The sequence below is a fragment of the Hippoglossus hippoglossus genome, chromosome 17, assembly GCF_009819705.1.
Source record: "Hippoglossus hippoglossus isolate fHipHip1 chromosome 17, fHipHip1.pri, whole genome shotgun sequence".
In the NCBI taxonomy this organism is placed as follows: Eukaryota; Metazoa; Chordata; class Actinopteri; order Pleuronectiformes; family Pleuronectidae; genus Hippoglossus; species Hippoglossus hippoglossus.
The window spans coordinates 13,574,407-13,597,284 of record NC_047167.1 but is presented as its reverse complement, the minus strand read 5'-3'; the positions used below and the strand labels follow the sequence as shown (position 1 = coordinate 13,597,284).

The window sequence follows — 22,878 nt, the reverse complement described above, 5'->3', positions numbered from 1 at the left end:
TCAGATAAAGTGTATTTTTTGTGGCTGCTTTCTTGATGACACCAGCAGTACTGTGAGCATATGTCTTCTTGTTGTCAGGGAGCTCATGGAGGGACATAAGGCGAGCCAAGTGCCTCTTGTTAGTTTGTATAGGAGCTTGGAGCTCTATGGCTCAGAGCTATTTCAGGCTGGAGCTACATAGAGGATATTTAGAAACATAGATCATCGTGTTTTTTTGGTCTCTGGAGGGTATTTGCAAAGTACAGAATACAAAGATGAAAAGTCCAGTGATACCTGAAGTGATCAGTAATCAAACAATGCAATGCTTGTTAAACAAATATCCAAGCACATTTATTTTGTGTTCAAAAATGCAAGTAGACAATCAGAACCTTTGCAGCAGTAATTGTCATGTTGTCATCGATGTTTAATTTGATTGTAGAACATTTTTAATCATTTGTCAAAAGGAATATGGATTTTATTATTTATGTAGATCCATTCAAGCTGCATTTAATGGTAGTTAAGAAAAAAATTGTATCAGCTAAACACATGTGGCCACAGAGTCCCATATGGAGGGAGTGACTATTTAATTTTACCTTTATTTATTTGCCCTTTTTTCTTGTTCGAAAAAAATAGCAAAATATGTCTTAGAATCAAAATGCAAACATCAGTGTTTTAGATTAAAAGGTAAACTCCTGTAATCAAAGTCAAATACCGTCTAGCACTTCTGTACTGCACGTTGCCTCAGCTCTTTCCGAGAGCATTTGTTTACATCTTCCCTGATAAATTGATCACAGTGTGCAGCATGCAGACACCAACGGCCTGAGGTTGTATTATTTGCTTTAGAATGGAATCCATTTCTTGGTCCCATCTTTGCTCCGAAACAGCCCCGAGACTCAGGAAAAGGACTTGTGCAGCCCTCTGGTTTGGAGGAGCAGCTCATGAACAGAGCCCAATGGTCCTGAAAGACAAGGCAATTTGGCCAGAGTGATGGGAATAATGAGAAAAGCATCGTAATGTTACCAGAGTCCAATTACCAAGGTGGAGAGAGAGCAGGAGAGAGACCGAGCGAGCTAAAGAGAGAAGCAGGGACAGAAAAGGAATAGAGGAATGCAGGAGACAGGAGAGCGAGTGAGCGATCACCCACGCAGAAAGACCTGGTATTGGTTTTGTGTTCATGTTGAGGTGGCTGCACATTAACTTGTGCAAATGGAGGTTATGGCTTTACTTCCATAGGGCGAGCAAGGAGGGGATAACAGGACTGCTGCCAGAGAAAGAGAGAGAGAGAGAAAGAAATGAAAGTAGCAGAGAGAAAATTCAACTCTTTCCAACACTACAGTAGACTGTGGGACTTTCAGCCGCGGATATGTTATTACACATCATTATACAACACATTACCGTGCACAGTGGGAAAATATGTAAACTTTCACAGAGAGATAAAAGGAGATGGGGGAAAAAGACAAAAAAGAGATAATGAAATAATGAGAGCGGCGAATAAGAGAAGACAGACCACGAGAGAGCAAGGTGAATAATATCATGACTGTTAAAAAGTGCGAGTACAGTAGAATATCCTCCTTTTCTTCTGACTCCACGTTGTGACACAGCGGCGAGATGCTGCAGAGCAGGGACAAGAAATTCAGCAGATGGATGTTTTTGACCCCAGGCCTGAGAGCGACATCCAGCCCACAGCATCTTACACCAGCACTCGATGCCTCCCTTCGCAGTGATTGCTCATGATCACAGCGTCTCTCTGACCGACTGTGTGACTCTTGTGTGGCAGCAGCTGGAGATAGCCGTCGCAGCTGGATTACAGGACACAAACGCTTCATAAATGTTTCCTCCTCTCGTCTCGTGAAAAAGGGATGGCGAGGGCTAACCGCTCCCGAGGCTAACTTACCTGCTCTCGCTACGAGCCCCTCCCCTGGGGGCCACGACGCGGAAAGAGACCGCATACACAGATTGAGATGTATGTGTACAGGGAAGACAGCGAGCACTTAGTCGGGAGGCAACAGTTTAAAAAAGCCCTGTGGCCACGGAGATGTCGAGGGAGACACATACACAGTGAGAGTTAATGAAGCTTTTCAGTGCATATCCCTCCATAATCTAATGGGCATGTTAATCTCTTGTGGGTCCCTAACTAATAAAACACACACACACACATGCCCACGCACACATTTTTACAGCGAGACTGTGATCACGAGCAGTGAGTGGGAAGAGGCATTCGGTGACTGCTTCTCGTTTCATGATTCAGCTGCTGGATGAGAGAGAGAGGCTTATTTAGCTGTTTGTTCTTTTTCTTCAACTTTTCTTTTTGTGTCTCTTAGACTTTTTGTCCCCACTTGTTCATTATTAAATCTCAAAAGTCATTTCCCTGTAATTATTTCGGTGCATATTATATATATTATATTTTTCAGCATACTATTTCTCTCTGTTCATATATTCACATGTATTTGTCTTGCATGGGCTGTCCCTCCATTCCCTCCCCCCCCTATTTATTATTTTATTCTTTCCACGCTAAACTCTCCTGTGTCTTTTACAATTTGCATGAAATATAGTTAGTGCATCAATAACTCATCTGTGGGGGATAATTATGGATTTTGGGGAAGGGGGGGTTGTGCTCACAGCAGCTGTTAATGCTCTTGTGGTAATAACAACCTGTCATCTTTTTTGTTGTTGGCTTCCTGCAACAGAGCCATTAAAGACAGCTCTTTACACCTCCAATGAAAGAATGAGGCGTCCGGCCTCATAATGGCCTGATGCGTGGTTCTATTGATACTTGCGTGGCCTTTTTTCCCTTCCATTCAAAACCACAGTAAAACATTAACTTAAGTAAACTTAAGGTTTCTCAGAAACCTGGGTATAAAACGGAGCCTGTGGTTTGGTAACATAACGTCTCTTTTCAACAACAGTAATAATAGCATCTGTGAAAAGGGCAACAAAATGTACATGTGTGCTGTGTTTAGTGACACGCTCCATTTTCATGTAATGAATTATTTGACATTGTTTAACATGCTTTTCATTAAAGGTAGCAAAAGGTTGGCTAGGTACTATTTCTGTCTGCTCAAAGAAAAAAAAAAAGATTCTCTTCTATATTATTTTGTCTTAAATTCCCATGAAAGCACTGAATCCAACAATGATGGATCCTAATTAAAGTGGTGACAAGGAGTGTAAATCTGGCTCTATTTATTTATTTATGCATCTATTTTTTCAAATGATCAATTAGCTGATTGGCCTGTAGGATCTCAGGAACTAGTCTTAGATGAACATCATAACTTCCCAGTATCCGAGGTGTCTTCAAATTGCTTTTTTTGTATTTGATCAATACTTAGTCTATTACAGCCCAACGCAGCCAGACTGTTACAAAGTTAGGGGAACGAAACTGAATCAGCTATCCTCCTACTTGAGGGACCAACAGTCAATGGCTCCTGTTAAACATGCTTGATGAGAAACGTGACCGACGTGATGCATCGAATCTGCAGACAGGGTCAAGAGGTTCAGTTAGTGCTTCAGTCAGTTAGTTGTGTGATCTGAGGAAAGATGCAGTTGTTGCCAGACAAAAGATGCGGTTATTGGAGGAACAGAAATAATGCTGTCATTTGTAGAGAAAGTAAGATAAAGAAAATAAGCTTAAGAGGTCAAGGGAAAACAACCAGGGAGGAGAGACACGGGGAAAAGACGTAAGAGCTCAGTGAACCATATCTAGATAACTCAAGAAACATGACGGTGGCATCAAATTCACATGGAAAAAAATAAGCATCCACTAAGATTGTACACCAAAGTCTGCTGTCAATCAGGCACTGATAACTACTGGACCCAATCACAACACAGATTTTGGTGCCTGAGCTATATATGAAATAGTTGCTCTGCTAACAGGCAATATAAAAAACACCACACAAGCCCGGTTAGCATCATACTTAACTCTCTACATGGCTCAAGCAGGCCCAAAGCTGAGCAATCGAAAGTGTGGCTGAAATTCAAGCGAAAGAGTTTCAACGCCAGGACCTGCAGCAAAAAGCAATTCCATGCAAAGAGGAGAAACAACAAATTTTAAAGCAGAGGGGTGAAACATCGCCACATACTTGTATCCACAGCATAATACTAATGTCATGCCTCAAAGAATTACATACCACCCACTGCTAGGTAGGTAGATTAAAGTGTTCAAAGTGTGTATGTCAAGGTTAAACAGGCCAACATATAATCCACAATGTGGGGTAAATAAGTCTTTAAATCAGGATCTGTTTGTAAGCACGAGGCTTGCTTGATAAAGCCAAAGAGCATCGTAAACCTATACTGCAGAGTGAGCTTTTGACCTGGTGTGTGCAAACACAAAATCCGGTAATCCCTAAAGGGAGATTTGCATTGGACTGCCTGATTGTTATAGACACTGTTCCTTCTCTACCTCTCCACACTCTGCACTGCTTTATAAGTAAGTGAGTTACCAAAATGCCAAAAGGACCCAGTTAGGACAATGATGCCTTTATTTGTTGATGAAGTTTCTGTGCACTGTTCTAGCTTTTAAGAATGGATAATGAATCCAATGTCAGTTGAATTGACTTCATCAACTACAACTATAGTTCAACTATGTCCATGGAAATGTCAAAATCAAAGAAATTTACTTTTCGCTTCACACAATAAATATAGTGCATCTGGTGCCTGTGCATTGTCGTATGTTGCAGCTCCAATGCTATTGCAAATATTATTATTATTATTATTATTATTATTATTATTACTTATTTTCCTTTATCGAGTATGATATTTGTATCATCTATAGCACGTTTCAGTTTCCTCAGTCTTTTCCCATCTTTCTTGTGTGTTAATGTTTCAGATACATTTTGTGCATAATTTGTCATTTGTACCTCTGTGGGGGATGTTTGTGAAAGATGAGAACCCATTTTTATGGTATTAGTCTGCAAGAGTTTAATTGACTCTGAGAAGGAAGCAAGCTCAGTAGTTTGATGTAGAAATTCTGATTGTTTTTCTTGTCCGGGTTCATATTTGTTTGATATTTGCCATTGATTTGTTTCACCCAGGATTTGTACAGATACTGAACCTGCTCCTCAGTAACTGCATTTAGACCTTAAGAATAATTGAATATATCATGTTCAGATACAAACCAGATTGTAAGTAGTTTTTTCGTCATACCTTTATAATACAATTCTCTTAACTATACGACCAATATACAGTAGTGGAGCTGATGAAATGACTCGTCAATACAACAAAGACTTTGATTAGTATTACATCACTCGTTTTTTAAATGAAATTCTCTTTTCATTTATCGTCTCACCTGCCCAGTAAAAGCACATTGTGGATGAAAGAGAAAGATATTGTCAAAGATTCAAGACAGAACAAAAAAAAAATCAAAAACTCACTTTAGAGAGATATAGAATCTAACAAAGATGAATAAAGTTTGAAAGACGAGATCAAAGTGATTTTTTATTTTTTTTTGTACATCAAACTTTTAAGCATATGGGTTTTTTTATGAATCTCTTTGCAGCTGGGATATTCTACAGAGCGGCCTCCTTTGTGTAGGCTGAATATTTTAGCTTTTCCCTTTGTGACATGGCATAAAGTGCCCTGATGGTTTTAATTATAATTGGAACAGGCAGTTTCATTTTTGCCTGGCAGGGGGTGAACTCATGAATTCTGCCAAGAAAACGACCAGGAAATACACAAAGTGACAGCACTGTTTCAGAGCTTTCTCAAAGTCATTAAATTTATATTTTCTACGTGCCCAGAATATTTAGCTTGAACACACATCCACTCTATTTGCCATGCAGCTAAATTACTTCACAAAGGTTTTTTTTTATACTTACACCTTTAGAAAGCTTCTCTAGATTGAGAAGCGGCATGTTGACGGATCTAATTACCCTGAAGGCGACTGTTATTAAAATGAAAGGCAGGAACCACTTAATCCATGACGCTCAGTGTGTTGTTCAGTGCCGGTGCACACATGCTGGTGCATATTCGCGGCTGTGATCATGTCATTTGACGTGCATTCCAGTGTATTTGAAATCTAAAGGCACATGTGTCAGAGCACTTTGTCTCGTGTTGGCTCATGTGTCCGTGTGAGTAAATGAAGCCAGTGTGTTCTGCCTAAAGCATGTTGATTCTCTTCACTCTGAGTGAGATGGTCTGTCCTTAATTGAGCCTCCATGAAAACCCTCCTCTCGCTGTGTGTGGGAATGCTCCCGGCCTGCACCACGACCCGATGACTAAAGTCTAATCTAATGTGACTTTGAAACTCTTTCAAACTGCTTATTGCTGCCAATATAAAACTATATATATAGGCTTGTCTTTATGTGCAGGTCTTTATTTGGTAGACACTTGAAAGCAGTATGGCTGAAAGGAAGACACTGTGCATGCATACTGAAGACCTTTACCTCCCGTGTCTATAGTGAGATAAAAAGGGTGCGTGACACTTTTCTCACATGACGCATCTATTTTTACCTCCATGCGATTGTTGCAGAAAAGAAATCTAAGAAACTGGAATAGAGAAGCATGACTGATTTACCAATTTTTGCTTATATAGCATAGCATATACTGTATTTGCCTGATTATTTTTTCATATGCACACTATGATAAATACAATCAAAATACCTTTTAATGTGTAACACAAAAGATACAATTCTTAAAACAACAATGAATCAACACATGTAACATGTACAATCGCAACAGAACAAAACTAAGAAAGACGGAAAAATAATGAGGAATAACTAACATTACGTGTTGGCTGATAAATTATAAGAAATTGTATCTAAGAAATATATATTGCTGACAATTTAATTCACAACAATATCAATTCCGTAGCTGTAAGAGAGCTTTTGATCATATCCCTCAAAATGTTCTCTTCCTCTAGTCAATGTGGCTTTATATATTTAGAATTTAAATACTGTAGTTGGTCCACCAGAGAGCACTGATCATTTATTTACCCGCATATCTTCAACACAGGTGTTTAACATGCAGGTCTGTTTTGAGACTGTGTGGTTCTGTAATTGAATCCATCCATCTATTATCCTTACTGCTTTTCCTTAAAGGGTCACAGGGGGAGCTGGAAACGATCCCAGCTGACACCTACACGAGTCTCCAATCAAAGTAAACTGCATGTGTTTGGACTGTGGGAGGAAGCCAGAGTCCTCAGAGAACTCCCACACAGAGCGGCCGCTGCCGACCTTCAGGTTCAAATTCAGAACCCTGTGTGAAGTGACATTGCTCTCTGCACCACCGTGCCACGCATGTAATCCAACGCATTTCCTGGAAAGAATAACATCATTTACCACTCAAGATAGGGAGTCTTCACTTGGCACACTGCAATACATAAATCCAGTTAATTGTTAGAGTTTCCTAGAGAGTGTTATAGTCAGTGTAAAGAACGTCAGATGAAAAAAAAGGAGGCTTGAAGCTATATACAATAGATACAGAGCTGTTAACCTGTTTATTCAGTACGTAGAGAATCAGTTGTTTTTGCTAGTGTCCATAACTCGTCATTTACATCAAACCACTGATGCTACAGATCACTGGTCACCTGTTTATTCAAAGTTTGTTAACATTGAAAGTAATGCGTGTCCACATCACATTTTATTCTACACTTCGCTTCCTTGAAGACAATATGATGACAGGTTCTCAAGATACAGTATGTGAGCTACGTACAGGCAGAGAGATGGAGATTTCTGGAACCATTTATTATAGATGGATTACTAGGATTACAAATTTGTTTGTTTAGGTTGGCAAAGTGTTATTGGATGTGTAATATAACGGCTTGTTGCAGGAAGTGAAACAGCCATGTTGCCACAGGGACAGTGCTTTAGCTAATGGCTTTGAACATGATGGTTCCAGTTGGTTTTGTCCGTCTCACTGCGGCACCATCTGCACGTTCTCATTTGTTTGGTGAATTCTGCAGTTAAACGGCTTGTGTCGCGTCGGGCAGCAGCTGCATGCTTGAGGTTTCACAGCAGAACACTTTCTATCTCTTTAGCTGTGGGGCGGGTGGCATTGGTTGGCAGTTGAATCCAGCAAGGCCAAAGTCATTTTTAAAAACATTAGCCACACTGGCTGAAGCGAGGCGGGCTGTAGATTGTAACATATGACTGACTATCTTTCCCCAATGGCTCTTTCATGATATACTGCCTGTGTCAACATTCTTTGTGTTGCTGTTTACCACACACACACACACACACACACACACACACACACACACACACATACACACACATACACACACACACATGTGCACGTACACGCAGGTTGTTTGACTTTGTCTCAAAACGAAGGGTGTTGCTCAGGTGGGAGCAGAAAGATCCTTTGAAAAGTGAAGTGCGGCAGTGGGAGAAATCGTCAGTGTGTGAACAGGAAGCCTGGGACATTGAATATGCATCAAAACATTTTGTTTTGAATGAGAGAGAAACACACACACGTTCACACTGTGATTCTCTCTCTCTCTCTCTCTCTCTCTCTCTCTCTCTCTCTCTCTCTCTCTCTCTCTTTCTCCGTTTCTCATTTATGTGCAAATACACTGATGTTTCAACATTTCCTCCATAAATGATCAAAACAGCCCGAGCCAGTTAGGTGTGATAAGAAGACTTCCATCTGGCTCTCACAAAAGACGCCATCTGAGTGCAATAGCCTGCTTCACCAACATGAGATGCATTGTTGTGATGAAAGGAGCTGGTGAATACTGACTACACAGGCTGTGAGATGTTTTTTTTCTCTTTTTGTCTCGTACTAAATCTTCTGCCCACACTCACTCCGACATGAACATGTTGAAACTCAAGGGAGTTGTGCTTCAAATTACTGCAAAGCACATATGAACTCACGCTCACCATACTGATATAATTGCGTTCCCTCCTGTTGTGTGCTAACTCACCTCTGCAGCTTGATAAGGATGTCTGATATGTCGCTTCAGCTGCAAAAAAAAAAAAAAAAAAAATCTAAACAGCTGCTTTAAAAGCTCTGCACGCTCCTGTCTGTTCCGACATGTGACAGTCTGCTTGAAGCGTCCACGTCACGTTTTCCTCTGTGCAGCTTTTTATTTCAGTGTGTCCCTGGTCTCACTTCCCCCACTCAATGGAGAGGGGATTACAGCGGCATCACTCTAACCACGTCTCTGCTGAAATCCATCTATCAACTCTCTCCCTGAGCTACATTTCTCTATTCCTCCCGAGTGGAAAGATCAAATATTTGGTATTGCGCAGTGAAATACATTCAAAGGTTCTAAGTCGGCTCCATAATCCATAATCGGATCAAAGGAATTTATTTACCGTTTACAGAGGATAAGATGACTTCTCACACGTGCACAGAAACACGCGCTCCATAGACACACATGCACGTATGTTCCCGTGTTGGCACACTAGCAACTACCCTGGAGAAAACACATTTTCATACAACACAGGCACCACCACTGACTGTTTTTGTTTCATTTAAGTCTTAACGCCTCTCTCTCTCTCTTTCTCTTCTTCTTCCACCTTTCTGCTACTTCTCCCTCCTCCACAGGTGTGAGTGGAAAGGAGTGGTGGGGTTTCATCGCAGCATGCCACTTTCACAGCAGCACCGTGGGGCCACAGCGCCCGTTACAAGCTGGATCCTGGTTTTGGCTCTGTCTCTTGCTCTACAGGTAAAATGAGTTCAGACAAAATGGCCCTGTCCATTTTTTTTCCCTCTCTCTCAGTGAGTGCAGCTGCCCAGGGCCTTTTTCATATTCATTATTTATTTGCAATCTACCATTTTTGGCAGCCGCGTTAATCACTTGACTCTGGGCACAAATCCACTCCAATTCTGTCCTGGCTGGTTAGAGTATCAAAGAGGAGTGATGTCTCAGACTACCTGCGTTCTTTCTGTAAGCCTGTAATAGAAACAACATGTTCTTTATTTCAGACAGAAGCTTCTCAATTTTCAAAAGGTATCAATTATTCACATCGCATTTCCAGCTGAATCATTTTAAGAATCTTGTATACAAATTATTGAGTGTGCTCTTCCAGGATTTATTTGTATGTACCTTGTATGTAATTACATGTTTATCCAGTAGATCACCTCCATGGGCAGTGGCTACAGTGTAATCTTATGGGGCAAATGTGACATTCCATAAAATATGCACTAAAAGTGATATTTTCCACCAAAAACAGGCTCAAAGGCTGTGTTATTCTGGATCTTTGCTAAGAGTCTGGCAACATAACACATGTCTCACTCAACAAGAAGTCTCACTCGCAACCGAGCAGCAGCATGTTGTCCATCCTCTGCTTGTTGCCCCTCCCTCTCTGTTCTTCAATTTGTAGGAGCTCTCTTTCCGTATACTCCACTTCATACAAGCAGGGGAGGCCATCGAAGTGAAATGCTTCACTCTCGTTTCCACCTGCTTCTTGCAACAACCCAAGTCTTATAAAACTTGAGACTTCCAGTTGCCCCTTCTTTTTATCTCCGGTTGCTTCTGTAGGTAGGACGCTAGTTATGCAAGACAACAAATAATGTTTGGGTAAAATAACACACGGTTTAATCAATTCTTTACATTGTATTGCTTTTGGATTTGAAAGGGCGAATAAAACAAGATACACCCTCCAACTATCACTGCTTCCCTACACATATTCTTTCAACATCAATGTGGGAAATGGTTATAACACACGGCCTGTTTCATGCAGGTAGTGCAAGAAATCAACATAAAGGAACTTTCTTCATCAGATTCTTCACATTTTCATGTTAATCTTTTCATTTCATATCCAGAATCAACCTCTAGCCGCTGAGTTGATCCATTGGTGTCTAGACTTGTCCGCCTGTGGCATTATTTTCTGCTATTGAAATATCAAAATGTTTATTTAATATTAGAAATTATCTGAGCTCTCTCCCAGCCACAGAGAAAACACCATCTCACTGAATTGATGGTGCAGTCCTTTGAAAATGACCCACATTTTTATCGTGGAAATTGTGATGTCAGCGCTGCAGCCAGTGAGAGAATCCTTCATAGACTTTATATTAGTGTCATCTTGTTTTGTGTCCCCTGGGCTCTTTTCTCAGTCTTCACTCCATCATTCTGTGAACACGAGTTGGAGTGCACAAAACAGCTTGAAACCTTTGAGTCTACACCACATGCGCTGCTCTGTGTTTTCATATTTTTCTCTCTCCATCTCCAGGGGGCCATTCACGCTGCTCCATCAGGAGACAACAAGCTGGTTCGTACCACCAGAGTAAGGAGACAGACCCCCGGTGGGGATCAGCCCCCTTCCTCCACCAACCAGACACTGCTGGAGCAACCAGTGGTCTTTAACCACATATACAACATAAATGTTCCCTTAGAGTCTCTGTGCTCTGTCGACCTGGACGCCTCAGCACCACCTGTCCCGGGTGATGGTGAGGTCCCCTGATTCATTGAGTGTTTTGGGTTTAAACTCACTGTAGCTATGTCATCTGCTGTCCGTCAAGTTTTCACGACACATTCTCCTCATTTTAAAGATTCACGTGCTGAGCTGGGGTCCAGACCTTCGGTTGAGGGTCCGATGGATCCAGCTGGACCAACAGAATACATGGAGCAGACTCTGGATGCTGACAGCCAGGTAGATGTTTTGTTTTTTTTAAACTGAGAAAAAATTCATGGGGATGAATAGTTGCACTTGTTTTGACTCTTGAAACAGGAGCACACCTGTTTTCTGCTCAACGATGTAAATCACTTCAGATAAATAGGGGACAGGCCGATCGGCGCTGCCGCCGACAGCCAGCTGCCAGCGTCAAAAAACTGCAGCGAGCGACCAGGACTTGAAAAAGAAAGTGGACTATTTTGTTGTGCGCCAGTTTCACAGTCACAGGAGTGTGTAAATGACATGCTCAATGTTAAACACCTCTAAAAGCTGTACGCCTGTGAGAGGCAAGAGGTGGTCGGCTGCTGTGAATGTGTATGTCGCAGTACTAAATCAAAAAAATACTTATAATAATAATACGCTTCATATGTGTCACACTTTTACCTTAAAAAGTGCTTTACACTGTGATAAAAACAACAATATAATGCAGACAAATTCAAACCGAGGTAAAAGCTTGAGGGATGAAAGCTGGAGAGCAGTTAATTGAGTCTCATGTGGCACAGAAACATTTCTGAAGGACAACATCTGTGTCATCACACATAGTGATTTACATTTAGATGTTTGTGATGAATAGTTATTTAAAGGGATAGTTCACCCAAAAATGAAGATTCACTCATCTACTCAAATTCAAATTTGACTTGTTTCTAGCCTACATGTCCTCTGTGATCCACACGTGAACGCGGCTCCAGGGGAGGATCACAGCAGACATTTTGGCCAAAAGCATCATGTACATTACCTTGTTTCAAGTCGAAATTTGAATGGCTTACGGACACTTGGATGACACCACAGGAGCAGTATGGAGGCATTTTATGTATTTGTTATGTAGTTTTTTTATGTTTGAAGAAGTGGTCACCATTTACTCCAAGTGTTTTGTGGACTCAAACACTTCACCCACCTACTATCCTTTTAAGTCACCCCCTCTGAACAGATGCCTGTTCAAACCACGTTGATAAATCCTTCAACAAGCAGTCAAATTGATTCCAATAGCAAGCAAAGATCAAAACACATACAGCAAATTGTCAAACCACTCCAGTCCACTTCTCAGTTGCCCGTTCATATTGTCAGCATGTTGCAAACAGTCATATTCTTGCCACTGTTTGTTTAAGTGCACCACTCACTCACGACCACAGTCAAGCTTGATGTTAGGTTTCTTTAGACGATTAGTTGATGCCACTTTATGAGTCGATAAGGCTTCAGTTGAGTGTTTAAACTGGTGGTTTGTGTGTCCTGGTGGTCAGAGAAGCTGGCTTGAGAACCAGAAGGTGGTCCCAGATGCGGAGGGCCTAGTTTAACAGATATTTCTTCTTCCCAAAACTAACTTAGCTAGTGCTTTGCCTGTTCAATCGACATAATCTTCAGACCCGAGTTCACAATATTTTCAAAATAACAGCTCTGTGATTCAGCTCGATACAGAGCTTTCAATAATAAAATGAACATTTACTTTGTAGAAAAACAGCTAAATAATAAGTAATTCTTTAAATGCTGCTGCCAGAAGATCAGCACCCGTGACACCCATGAATGTCTGTGTCAGTCTAATATGGTGAAATAAAAAATATAAAATGTATCCAAATAATCTCAATTGTCGACCTCTCTAGTAGGTTATCCAAGGATGTAGAAGAAAACATGTTCAACTCGGTCAGCAGACTGCATGTTAACACTGCTCCACCCCCACTGAGGCCTTTGGCCTGTTTGTTCAAAGTTTATCAATATTGAATATATAGCGAGTTTAAATCAAACCAAATTCAAGACTTGACCTCCCTGGTCCCTGAAATATAAACATTGTGAAGTGTGAAGCCAATAACATGAGCAGTTCTAGAGAAACGCATTCCACAGAGATTTGTGGAATAAGGAGATAGAAGATGCCCACATACACTTCTGCTCACTTGTTCTCCAAACTGTCCTCTTAACTTGTTCAGGTCACGTTTACTCACCGCATCAACATCCCCAAAGCTGCGTGTGGCTGCACAGCGACAACCACGATCCAGCAGCTCGCAACCAGGGTGGAGATGCTAGAGAGAGAAGTTTCCATGCTCCGCGTTCAGTGTGGGTCCGGATGCTGTGGGGAGAGCTCAGCCATGGGTGAGTTATGTTCAGAAGAAGAAAACATTTATATTCTTTGAAGGTGTAGTTTTATGTTAATACTGTACAGAATAGAGTAGCACTCGTTAGAGCACATTCCCCCGCTAAGGCCCAAATGTCCCCTTAAATTAATGAACAGGGTTTCCTTTTTAAAATGTCTAAGATTTAATATAAAAATATATAATTTAGCATAATGAGTAGTACAGTAATCTTAATTTTAGGTCTTGAAAAGTCTTTAATATGTTAAAATATAGCATACCAGGCTCTTGATTATGTTAACGTTCATTTAATGCTACTTTCATCATGCTCTAAAATTCTCATATAATTATTTCAAGAGAAATTTTTGGTCGGAATCTGTGTGTTGTAGTTCTTTCTCAGCAATACAAATATTAGCACACTGTATTCAAAATACATACAAGACCAACATGGAACTGACTTCAGAGATAACACTCTGATATTCGCTTATATCTGTTGGACTCCACATTGCTCTTAAATTTAGATTATTACGATCTTAAAGTCTTTCAAAAGTCGGAATTTGAACTTTTTGACTTCTGCAGAAACCCTGAACAAGCCGCACCAAATTGCGCACCTTTATATAGATATCAGTTCCCTCTGGCTGTTTTTTTTTTTTTTCAAGATCCAGGCATTTTTCCTTTTTCACAATGTTAAAGAAAGTGATTAAAAAAATTGTAAATGAGCCTCTTTGTCCAGATCTACACGGAACTTTAATGGGCTATTTCTAGGCTCATGTCCCATCCATCCATTTAGTTTCATTGAAATCTGTTCAGTAGTTTTTGTGTCATCCTGCTGTCAACCAAACAAACAAACGGGTTAAAAACATCCTTGGTGGAGGTAAAAATAAGGAAGTATATGGCCTTTGGAGACAAGGAAATGAAAGTCTGCTGACAAAACTCAAAACAGGCTCTCTCATATATGTAGCGAGAAGAAAAAAACAGGTTCTTTACGTGAAATTGGCAGGAGAAAAATGTGTTTACATGCTGCAGGGCGACATCTTGGTGCTGCTGCACAGTCTCAGACTCTAAAAGAAGCAGAGGAACCTTCTGAAATTTTTGTTCACTATTCAGAAGATGCTGACATTGTATTATGAGGGGACTGGAACGGATAGAGTTATCGGCTCTAATGCGGTTAAAGGACCTGCTCATTTGACACCATCACCCCATTCAAATAAGTTCTGAAAACGCTCCGTCTCTGCGGTGAGAATATGATTATCTGCAGCAGTCACAATCTGAATCCGAATGAGGATGAAATGCTCAGCTGTGGAGGACGGTGGCAGGATGGAAATGAGACAGGTTTTCATTGATGTCTTGATACTGGGTCTAAAATCCAGGGTGGTAGACATGAAGCAGATTAGAAATTTGAATAGAATAATTAAATTCTTGAAGTATAGATTACTCAGAATTTATTATTATTGTCTTCTTAGAAAAGGAAGAAAATGTATTGTAACCCAATAGGGTGTAATATTCTGATCGTGTTGGAGATTGTTTGTGTCTTTGAATTATTTTGCCAAATGACATATATAAACATGTGCTTTTCTCCCAGGTCGTTTGGACTTTGTTCCTGGCTGCAGTGGCCACGGCAGCTTCAGCTTCGACTTATGCGGCTGCATCTGTGAAGAAGGTTGGAGCGGCAAAAACTGCTCCGAGCCCCGCTGCCCGGACGACTGCTCCGGCCAGGGCGTGTGCATCGAAGGGGAGTGCGTGTGCGACCGTGACTTTGGAGGCGACAACTGCTCAGAGCCGCGGTGCCCCTCGGACTGCTCGGGCCGCGGGTTGTGCATCGACGGGGAGTGCGTGTGCGAGGAGTCCTTCACCGGCGAGGATTGCATGGTCGGGAGGTGCCTCAACGACTGCTCGGACCAGGGGCTCTGCATCAACGGGACGTGCCAGTGCCGGCCCGGGTACGTGGGCGAGGACTGCTCGCTGGTGTACTGCGCCAACAACTGCAGCAAGAAGGGAGTCTGCAAGGAGGGCTTCTGCGTCTGCCAGGACGGCTTCGCTGGGGATGACTGTAACTCCGGTAGGCGACTACTTTCTCTTCTTCACATCAGTTTAATCCTCTGACTGTTGTCAAGCACAAAATGTAGTTTGTCCGACATTTGCAGTTCAGGTCCCTGAAGGAGAAACTCTGGGCAAAGGAGTTATCCTCCCTGAACACTCGCTGTCAGTCTGAGAACAACCAAGTAACTCAGAGCAGCCATCCGGCCTAAACAGATTTCACAATGACACAGTGTGACCCTCGAAGAGTGAAGGCAGAATTCTGGAGAGGAAACAGGTCTCTTTCAAAATAAGAGCTGCAGCATTCGATGAAGTGGGTGTTCTGGTCATGAAGGTTGATACTGTCACTTGAATGTACTATTCAGATTACAGTCTAGAATAATATCCTTTACTTACAGTGAGGGAAAACCTCTACATAAAGTGAAAAAAAATGATTCCACCTGATAAACAACACCAACAAACAGTTTCCCCTCTGAGCTGCTCTTATTAAATGTTGCTTTGGATGTTCTCACATTGTTAGATGTCACAAATATGACGCTTGGACTGGATTTTCATAGATTTACGATCTAAAGGTGTGGTGCAGCATCTTTGTGTAAACACCATCTGTCGAAAACATACAGTTATGGCTCTAACACCACTCAGCTAATTAATTAGGTTTAGTCTATAAAATGTCCATGTCCACCACAAGTATCCAAGGCCCGAAGAGACATCGTAATATTATCTGATCAACAGTCCAAAAACTCAGGATATCATTTTAACAATAAGGCTTAAAGGACCACAACAGAAAATACTCACAATTTAGAGCAAAAAACAGCAAATGTTTGTCCTTTCTTTGTATTTACTTGCTGATTTAATCGACTAATCGATTCACAACCAATTACATTATAAAGCAAAACTTACTAAATCACAGTTACTTCTTGGTACAAGTACTGTCAAACTAAGTTTTGCTACTTTCATGTGTCATGGAGCGCTGGATAAGAATGAAAGGAAGTCTGGGCGCCAGCTTGCTCCAGCTTGAGCACTCTTACAATGGCTGCAGGTTCGGTTCCGACCCAGTCCTTTTGCTGCGTGTCTTCCGTGTTTTATGGGCGGCTGTGGTTCAGGGGGTAGAGCGGGTCGTCCACTAACCAGAACGTTGGTGGTTCGATCCCAGTCACCCCCATTCAAGATACTGTACCTCAGTATCTTGCCTTCTGACAGCTGTTACATCAGTGAGTAGTTGATGAGTGACAGATAAAGTGTTACACATAGGTGCACTCGATGAGTGGGTAAAAAACTGCAAAGTGCTTTAAGTGGCCTTTAAGGCTAGATCACTTTAATACAGAGCGGTTTTCCACTCTCTTCCCCTATTTCATGCTTGCTGTCCTGTGGATAAAGCTTAAATGCCCCAAAAATATCTTTTAAAAAAAGAATAAAGGAAATTATTCATTCAACCATATCGTGTATTTTTGTTTTCGAAAGTAAATCTCATGTATTTTGCTCGAGCCACACAGGTAGATCCATCTCATTTCTTTGTCTGGACTTCTTAATGCAAAGCTTGTGTCTGTGTGTGCAGTAGTAAGTTAGGTCCACACATCTGTAAACACAACTCACAGCTCCACCTCCTGTGAGCTGCCTTGAGAGAACAAACCCCTGTCTGTGCTTCAAATGCAGGTGTGGGCCTTGCCGGACAGCAGAAGCTGTAACTGCCTTCATTTGTCAAAAGTCACACTCATGCAAGTATAGAGAAGTGCCACATTAGCCGCTGCAGCTGAGGCAGCTTGTGAGCCCACGCTCGCCTTTGTTCGGTGGCAGCTCTCAACGCCCCAAATATCAGATCCTCCTCTTCCATTTTAAAGCAGCTGTCAACAAGGAGACGAATGAGCACAGACAGAGGAGCGTGTGATAGAAAGACAGGGACCGCAAATCATATTACCAAGGCTAATTCCTCAGTGCTGCCCCCCGATTTAATATCCACACCAAGTGAGGGAGTGGGGATGGCTTATTTCTTAGCAATTAGAGGCTAAATAGCCAATACTTGTTGGAGACAGTTTGCTGAATACAAGATGAAGCAGTTCAGATTCCAGAGTCCTGTAGGGTGACTGACTTAAGTGTTTTATGTTAAAGAAAATGGATTGCTATTTGCTTAAATCATGGCGACCTATAGAGGAAATTATTTTCATGGATGGAGGAAAATATTACAATCCATGTATTTTTTTACATGGATTGTGGCATTTAATCTTGACAGCAGAGGGATTCCACGATCATGTCCATGAGTGCTGATGTCGCATTGGGCAAATATCAGCGGCATTCTCCCTTTGTTGACATCCTCCGAGTGCAGCCGTTGGTGACAACTGACATTTACATTTGTCTGTGGACGTCAGCGTTGTGAAGCAGCTCTGAAAGTCCTAGTCGATTGCCATTTTTTATTGCCTTATACTCTGCTGCATACCATCAATCAAGTTGATCTGAACCGTGCAGCTTTTTATTTGCAGCAAATCACACAGTGGAAAAGCAATTTAGAAGCCTGACTGTAATAAATATAGACAAATAATGAAGTAGCTTTGTTTTCATCAATTGTGCCATTAGATGATTAAACTACTGCAAAACACACATCACGCATCGTGAGCAACCTACTGTTGACTGTTTTGACTCAAATTGTGTTGAAGCTTGTGACAGATACGATACATCTTTGCAAACAACTACTTCACTTCTCTTTTCCGTTTTAGCAGAGTGTACGATGAGAAAGCGAATTTGAATTTCAGCAGAACAAATCTCACTTTCTGGGGAGGGGTTTTAACAAACAAGCAACGATACTCGCGAAGGAGCTTTGACAGTAATTATGGAGAAAAGTCAAGACAACTTATATCATATACGAACTCAAAAGTGTTTTAATTTAGAGCGATATTTAAAATTTAGTCGGTTGAGCAAATTAACTAGAGCAACGCCATTACACGAAGTAGCCTGGAGGTAAGATAGTCCTCTAATGATGCACTGACCTCTGTTGTCAGCTGGCGTTTTGCTGTCAAGGTTTTAGTTGAGTAGATTTTTTGCTGCGTCTGCCTATGATGGCACACTGATGAAACCTAATGAGACTTTAAGACTCCCGGCAAGATTCTTGAACAACCTTCAGTGAGTCAGACGAATTCAAGAAGACAAAGACCTTGAGCAGCAGGAATTAGTTTGCAAGTTATATCAGCAGTGTGCGGCGATGTAGGTGTTACGCCCAGAAAACAGGTGAGGAGCAAAATGCAGAAGACTTAGAAAGACAGTGGTATCCAAAAACACAAAAGGCGTAGGATTAATACTCTACATGAGGATGAACCTTTACAGACGAAACCTGGAACTATCTGGAGAAACTGATTTACTGCCAACGATGTCAGAGAAACACAGGAATTAAACTCAAGGGCTAATCACACCAGAGGATTGTGGGTAATGGAGTTTTTGTCCTTGACATTGCGAATAAAACATGTTTTGTCTTAAAACACAGTTGGTATCATAGACTCGTGGCTTCTACAGGAGCATATTGCATCATTCAGAATCTCATGGCTTGTGGTATGTCTACCTGCGATGGTTAAAATATTATGGCTGATAAGCAAAATCTCTATTCATAAAATGAATGGGATTTGTACTTCAGGAACCATGTTGTTTAGCTCTATTGGTAGCAGTTTTGAAGATGTTTACCTGGGTGGAGAAGTTGGTGCATGTGTCCTTTAAACTCATCCTACATGTTTTTAGCTAGATGAACAAAACTGAAAATAAAAGAGGTCACATGAGAAACTGGGGGATTGGAAAGTTTCCCAGCCACAAAGGTCAGGGACTCTCTTGATATTCTGCAATCGAGTAGTGTTGATAGGATGTTATGTCGTTCCTCTCTCCCGGGCCACGATTTTAATTGAGTAAACAAGCATTTGCATTCAGATTAACTGGCCGTCGGTGACCTTTCACATAGCAACAAACAGTGGGATGATGAAACAAGTCTTTGCTGTATCTGGAGTGCAAAGTCACAGATTTCAGCTTCAACGGTCTCGACTGGCTTTTCTGAGCAACCTTTTCCAGAGAGCTCACTTAAGTCTGCCCTTCGCTCTCTATCCGAGTTAATGTCTTTACTTTCAAGAAGCTCGTCTCCTCAGCCTCCTGCATGACCTCATTCAATCACTCCTCTCCCACCCCGTGGATTATTGCTCCTTCTTTTCTCTCGTTATTTACTTCACATACTTGACGAGGCCGAGTCCAGTTGATGAAATAAAGCCGAGTGAATGCTGCAGGAGTTGTCCCCAGTGAAGGTTCACTGTTTTGGAAGCAGCCAGCTCCAGTAAAGGATGCAGCCATCTGTCGAGTGTGTGAGGAAGTAGCTGAAACGGCTACTTAAGTGTCCAAATGTTCCCCAGGGAGTCATCTGTGCTATGCTGTGGAGTCCTGTATCACAGGATGTATGTAGAGATGATGATAGGGTGGGAGGTCGTTTATCACATCATCACACTCACTGTTCTTTTACTCTTCTCTCTCTCTCTTTTTCTTCTTATTGTCCACCTTCTCTCTCTCTCTCTCTCTCTCTTTGAACCGGCTTTCTGCATCAGTCGTTTTTTCCTCTCATCTCATCTAGACTTTTTTCTCTCTCTCTCCTCTCCTGTTCTCTTCTGTCCTCTGTGCATCCATCTCGTCATTTCTTCAGCTGAAAACTGTTTGCACCTTCTGTCCCGTCCTCCCCTCCTTTATGTCCTTCACCTGTCTGCTCCTCCTCTTCCTCCTCATTGTTTTTGGCAGAGGGAGCTGTAAACACTTGTTTATCCCTCTGAATTTACATTCCACACCAGCTCTCAGGTTTACGACTTGACGTTGTCCTCTTCAGCCTGAAAGAGTGACAGTGCTTCTCCTGGCTCATGTTAACACTTACGACTCATGTTACCACAAGCACTGGCTTTTTTACTGGCAGGAATGCACATTCACAATGCAGTCTGCCATATATATATATATATATACTGCATATATATATATATATAGCTAAAAATACAGATTGTAGAGAGTGAGGCGTGATTATCTTAAAGTGAACAGGCACAGGATCTAGTAAATGCCTGAAGGACCATATCAGAGGTTTTGTATTTCTAATCTAACTTTATTTTTAAACCTTTGCACTGCTCTCAGTCATTTCCTAAAGCATGCAACTATGTTTGAGCTTTTGCAGGAGATTTGCAGAGTTTCCTATTTGAGAATGAAATGAGATTTTGAGTTGATGCTCCAAATTTAAAATATACAGCCCGATGGCTAAAACGCATCCACATTTATGAGTCATGGGTTGCCAGTATTTTTTTGAAACAGTATTTTAGTTTTACTCCCATGTACCTTCATGCTGGATCAGTTTGTATTGATGGATAGACTGGATCTGATTGGACAGATGCCAACTCACTGTTTGACACAGGGGGTACATTTGCTGATACAAAAACACACGCACACAATGTAAATGATAATAATACATATTTAAAGCCAGATTGTTTTTTTTTTTCATTTCAACAGTGGCACCTGTCATGAACTTGATGGTCCGGGGGGTGACTGATCGCACAATCGACCTGGAGTGGGAGGGCTCGGTCGTACTCACAGATTTCCTGGTGACTTACACACCAAGCAGCCCTGGAGGTAAGTAAAGAGCAACACTGCAGTAAAAATACACATATATGTATATATATATATATATTTAGGATGCATTCCTGTCTCTGTGCATCTTTTTACCTGTCTCTCTCTCTCTCAGGTGTGCAACTAGAGTTAAGGATCCCTGGCAACACCACCACCTGTACTGTCTCAGGCCTGGAGGCAGGCATAGAGTACAACATCAACGTGTTCTCCGTCATTAACAACAGCATCAGTGTCCCTGACAGTATTTCTGTTTGGACATGTAAGTGCAGTCCTTAACTTGACAAAATGCTTCCACAGAGGCGTAAATATATTCCACTGCAGCCACGTCTGGTCCGTAACAAACTAGAAAGGCAGATCATCCCCTTATGAAATCACATTTAAATTCACTAGATTTGTGACCTATTCTCTGAGAAATCAATGAAAATGTTGAAGAATGCCCCATCTCACAATGTTGAGGAAAGAAAAAGAAAATCCTGGATCCACCTCCTGGTCGATTTTCTCATAATCCTGTCTTGTACTCTATTGCTCATGCATTCATACAAGCAAACAGTAATTCATGTGGATGCACACACACCCTGTCTCTCACTTTTTTTTCCTTCTGTTAAATCATCCCAAAGATGCTTTTCAGTGTCAACAGGGTAAGAGCAGCACCTGCTCCTCTGTGCAACTGGTTGTGATTCCTGCCTCTAACATCTGCTTTGTTTCCAATTCCCACTCACGCACATATTTATGAATACCGTCTGACACCCTATGATTTACAACAACTTTCCTTGGTGGGGTTCACACCAGGTCAACAGATCTGACACGGAGACATAAACCAGATGCTTCTCATCACAAAAAGGCAAATTCACCCATAAGAGGTTTGAAAGGAACCAAGAATCATTGGTAGAAATGCAGGTGATAGAAATGAACATGGATTGAAAAATGGATCAGTAAAAATGGATGTATAGTGAAGATTTATCAATTAGATTTGCCATGTATCCACAGTTTCTTTGTTCCATTATTCATAATAATAAAAATATATAATTGATCGTTTCAGGAAAGTGGCGTCAAGGATGGAAGTTTAAAAAAAAGAAGTAAAATGGAAGCGATGAAAATACGAATAATGGCAGTGATGAAATATTTATGAGTTGAAAAATAGAGTGATAAATTATCAATTTATTTGATACATGTATTTGATGTTTTATTTTAAGGGAAATATTAAATTGAAGCTGGGTTTAGAAAAACTTTTCCTATTCGTATATATCAAAAATCACATTGAAGTTAACATGGACCGTGCTGCCTCTGTTCATTCTCATTTACTTCACATTTACATTTCCACATGAGCATCACTGTTGTCTCCTCAGTCTAGCAGCAACATATGCAATATTTACAATCTGAAACCAAACTTAATTTTCCAAAATGATTTTTTATCATATTAAAATAAATAAATGATAATATCACAAAGCTACAAACAACTTATTTATACTGGAACAACCAGCCAGTCACTTGAGGAGCTGGGCATCAAGCTGCTGAGATGAAGCTGTCCTCACGTCTCTGGGGAAAATGCTGAATCAAAATTTCAAACGGGCATTAAATGGTTAATCTGACCACATATTCAACATTGAAATCCTTCCTCTCCTGCCTGAAAAACATATTGAAGT

At 41.2% G+C, this 22,878-nt stretch overlaps 1 protein-coding gene across 3 annotated transcripts in view; it reads left to right on the top strand.

Moving 5' to 3' along the window:
• Positions 1 to 22,878, top strand: part of tnr (tenascin R (restrictin, janusin)) — a 110,971-nt gene that overhangs the window by 30,951 nt on the left and 57,142 nt on the right. For all 3 annotated transcript variants that reach the window (XM_034613116.1, XM_034613117.1, XM_034613115.1), the window contains exons 3-9: positions 9,463 to 9,583; positions 11,091 to 11,307; positions 11,410 to 11,510; positions 13,448 to 13,610; positions 15,171 to 15,647; positions 21,119 to 21,238; positions 21,351 to 21,494. In XM_034613116.1, coding sequence (XP_034469007.1) covers positions 9,500 to 9,583; positions 11,091 to 11,307; positions 11,410 to 11,510; positions 13,448 to 13,610; positions 15,171 to 15,647; positions 21,119 to 21,238; positions 21,351 to 21,494 — 1,306 coding nt within the window. In that variant the 5' untranslated portion in view covers positions 9,463 to 9,499. The remainder of the gene's footprint in view (positions 1 to 9,462; positions 9,584 to 11,090; positions 11,308 to 11,409; positions 11,511 to 13,447; positions 13,611 to 15,170; positions 15,648 to 21,118; positions 21,239 to 21,350; positions 21,495 to 22,878) is intronic.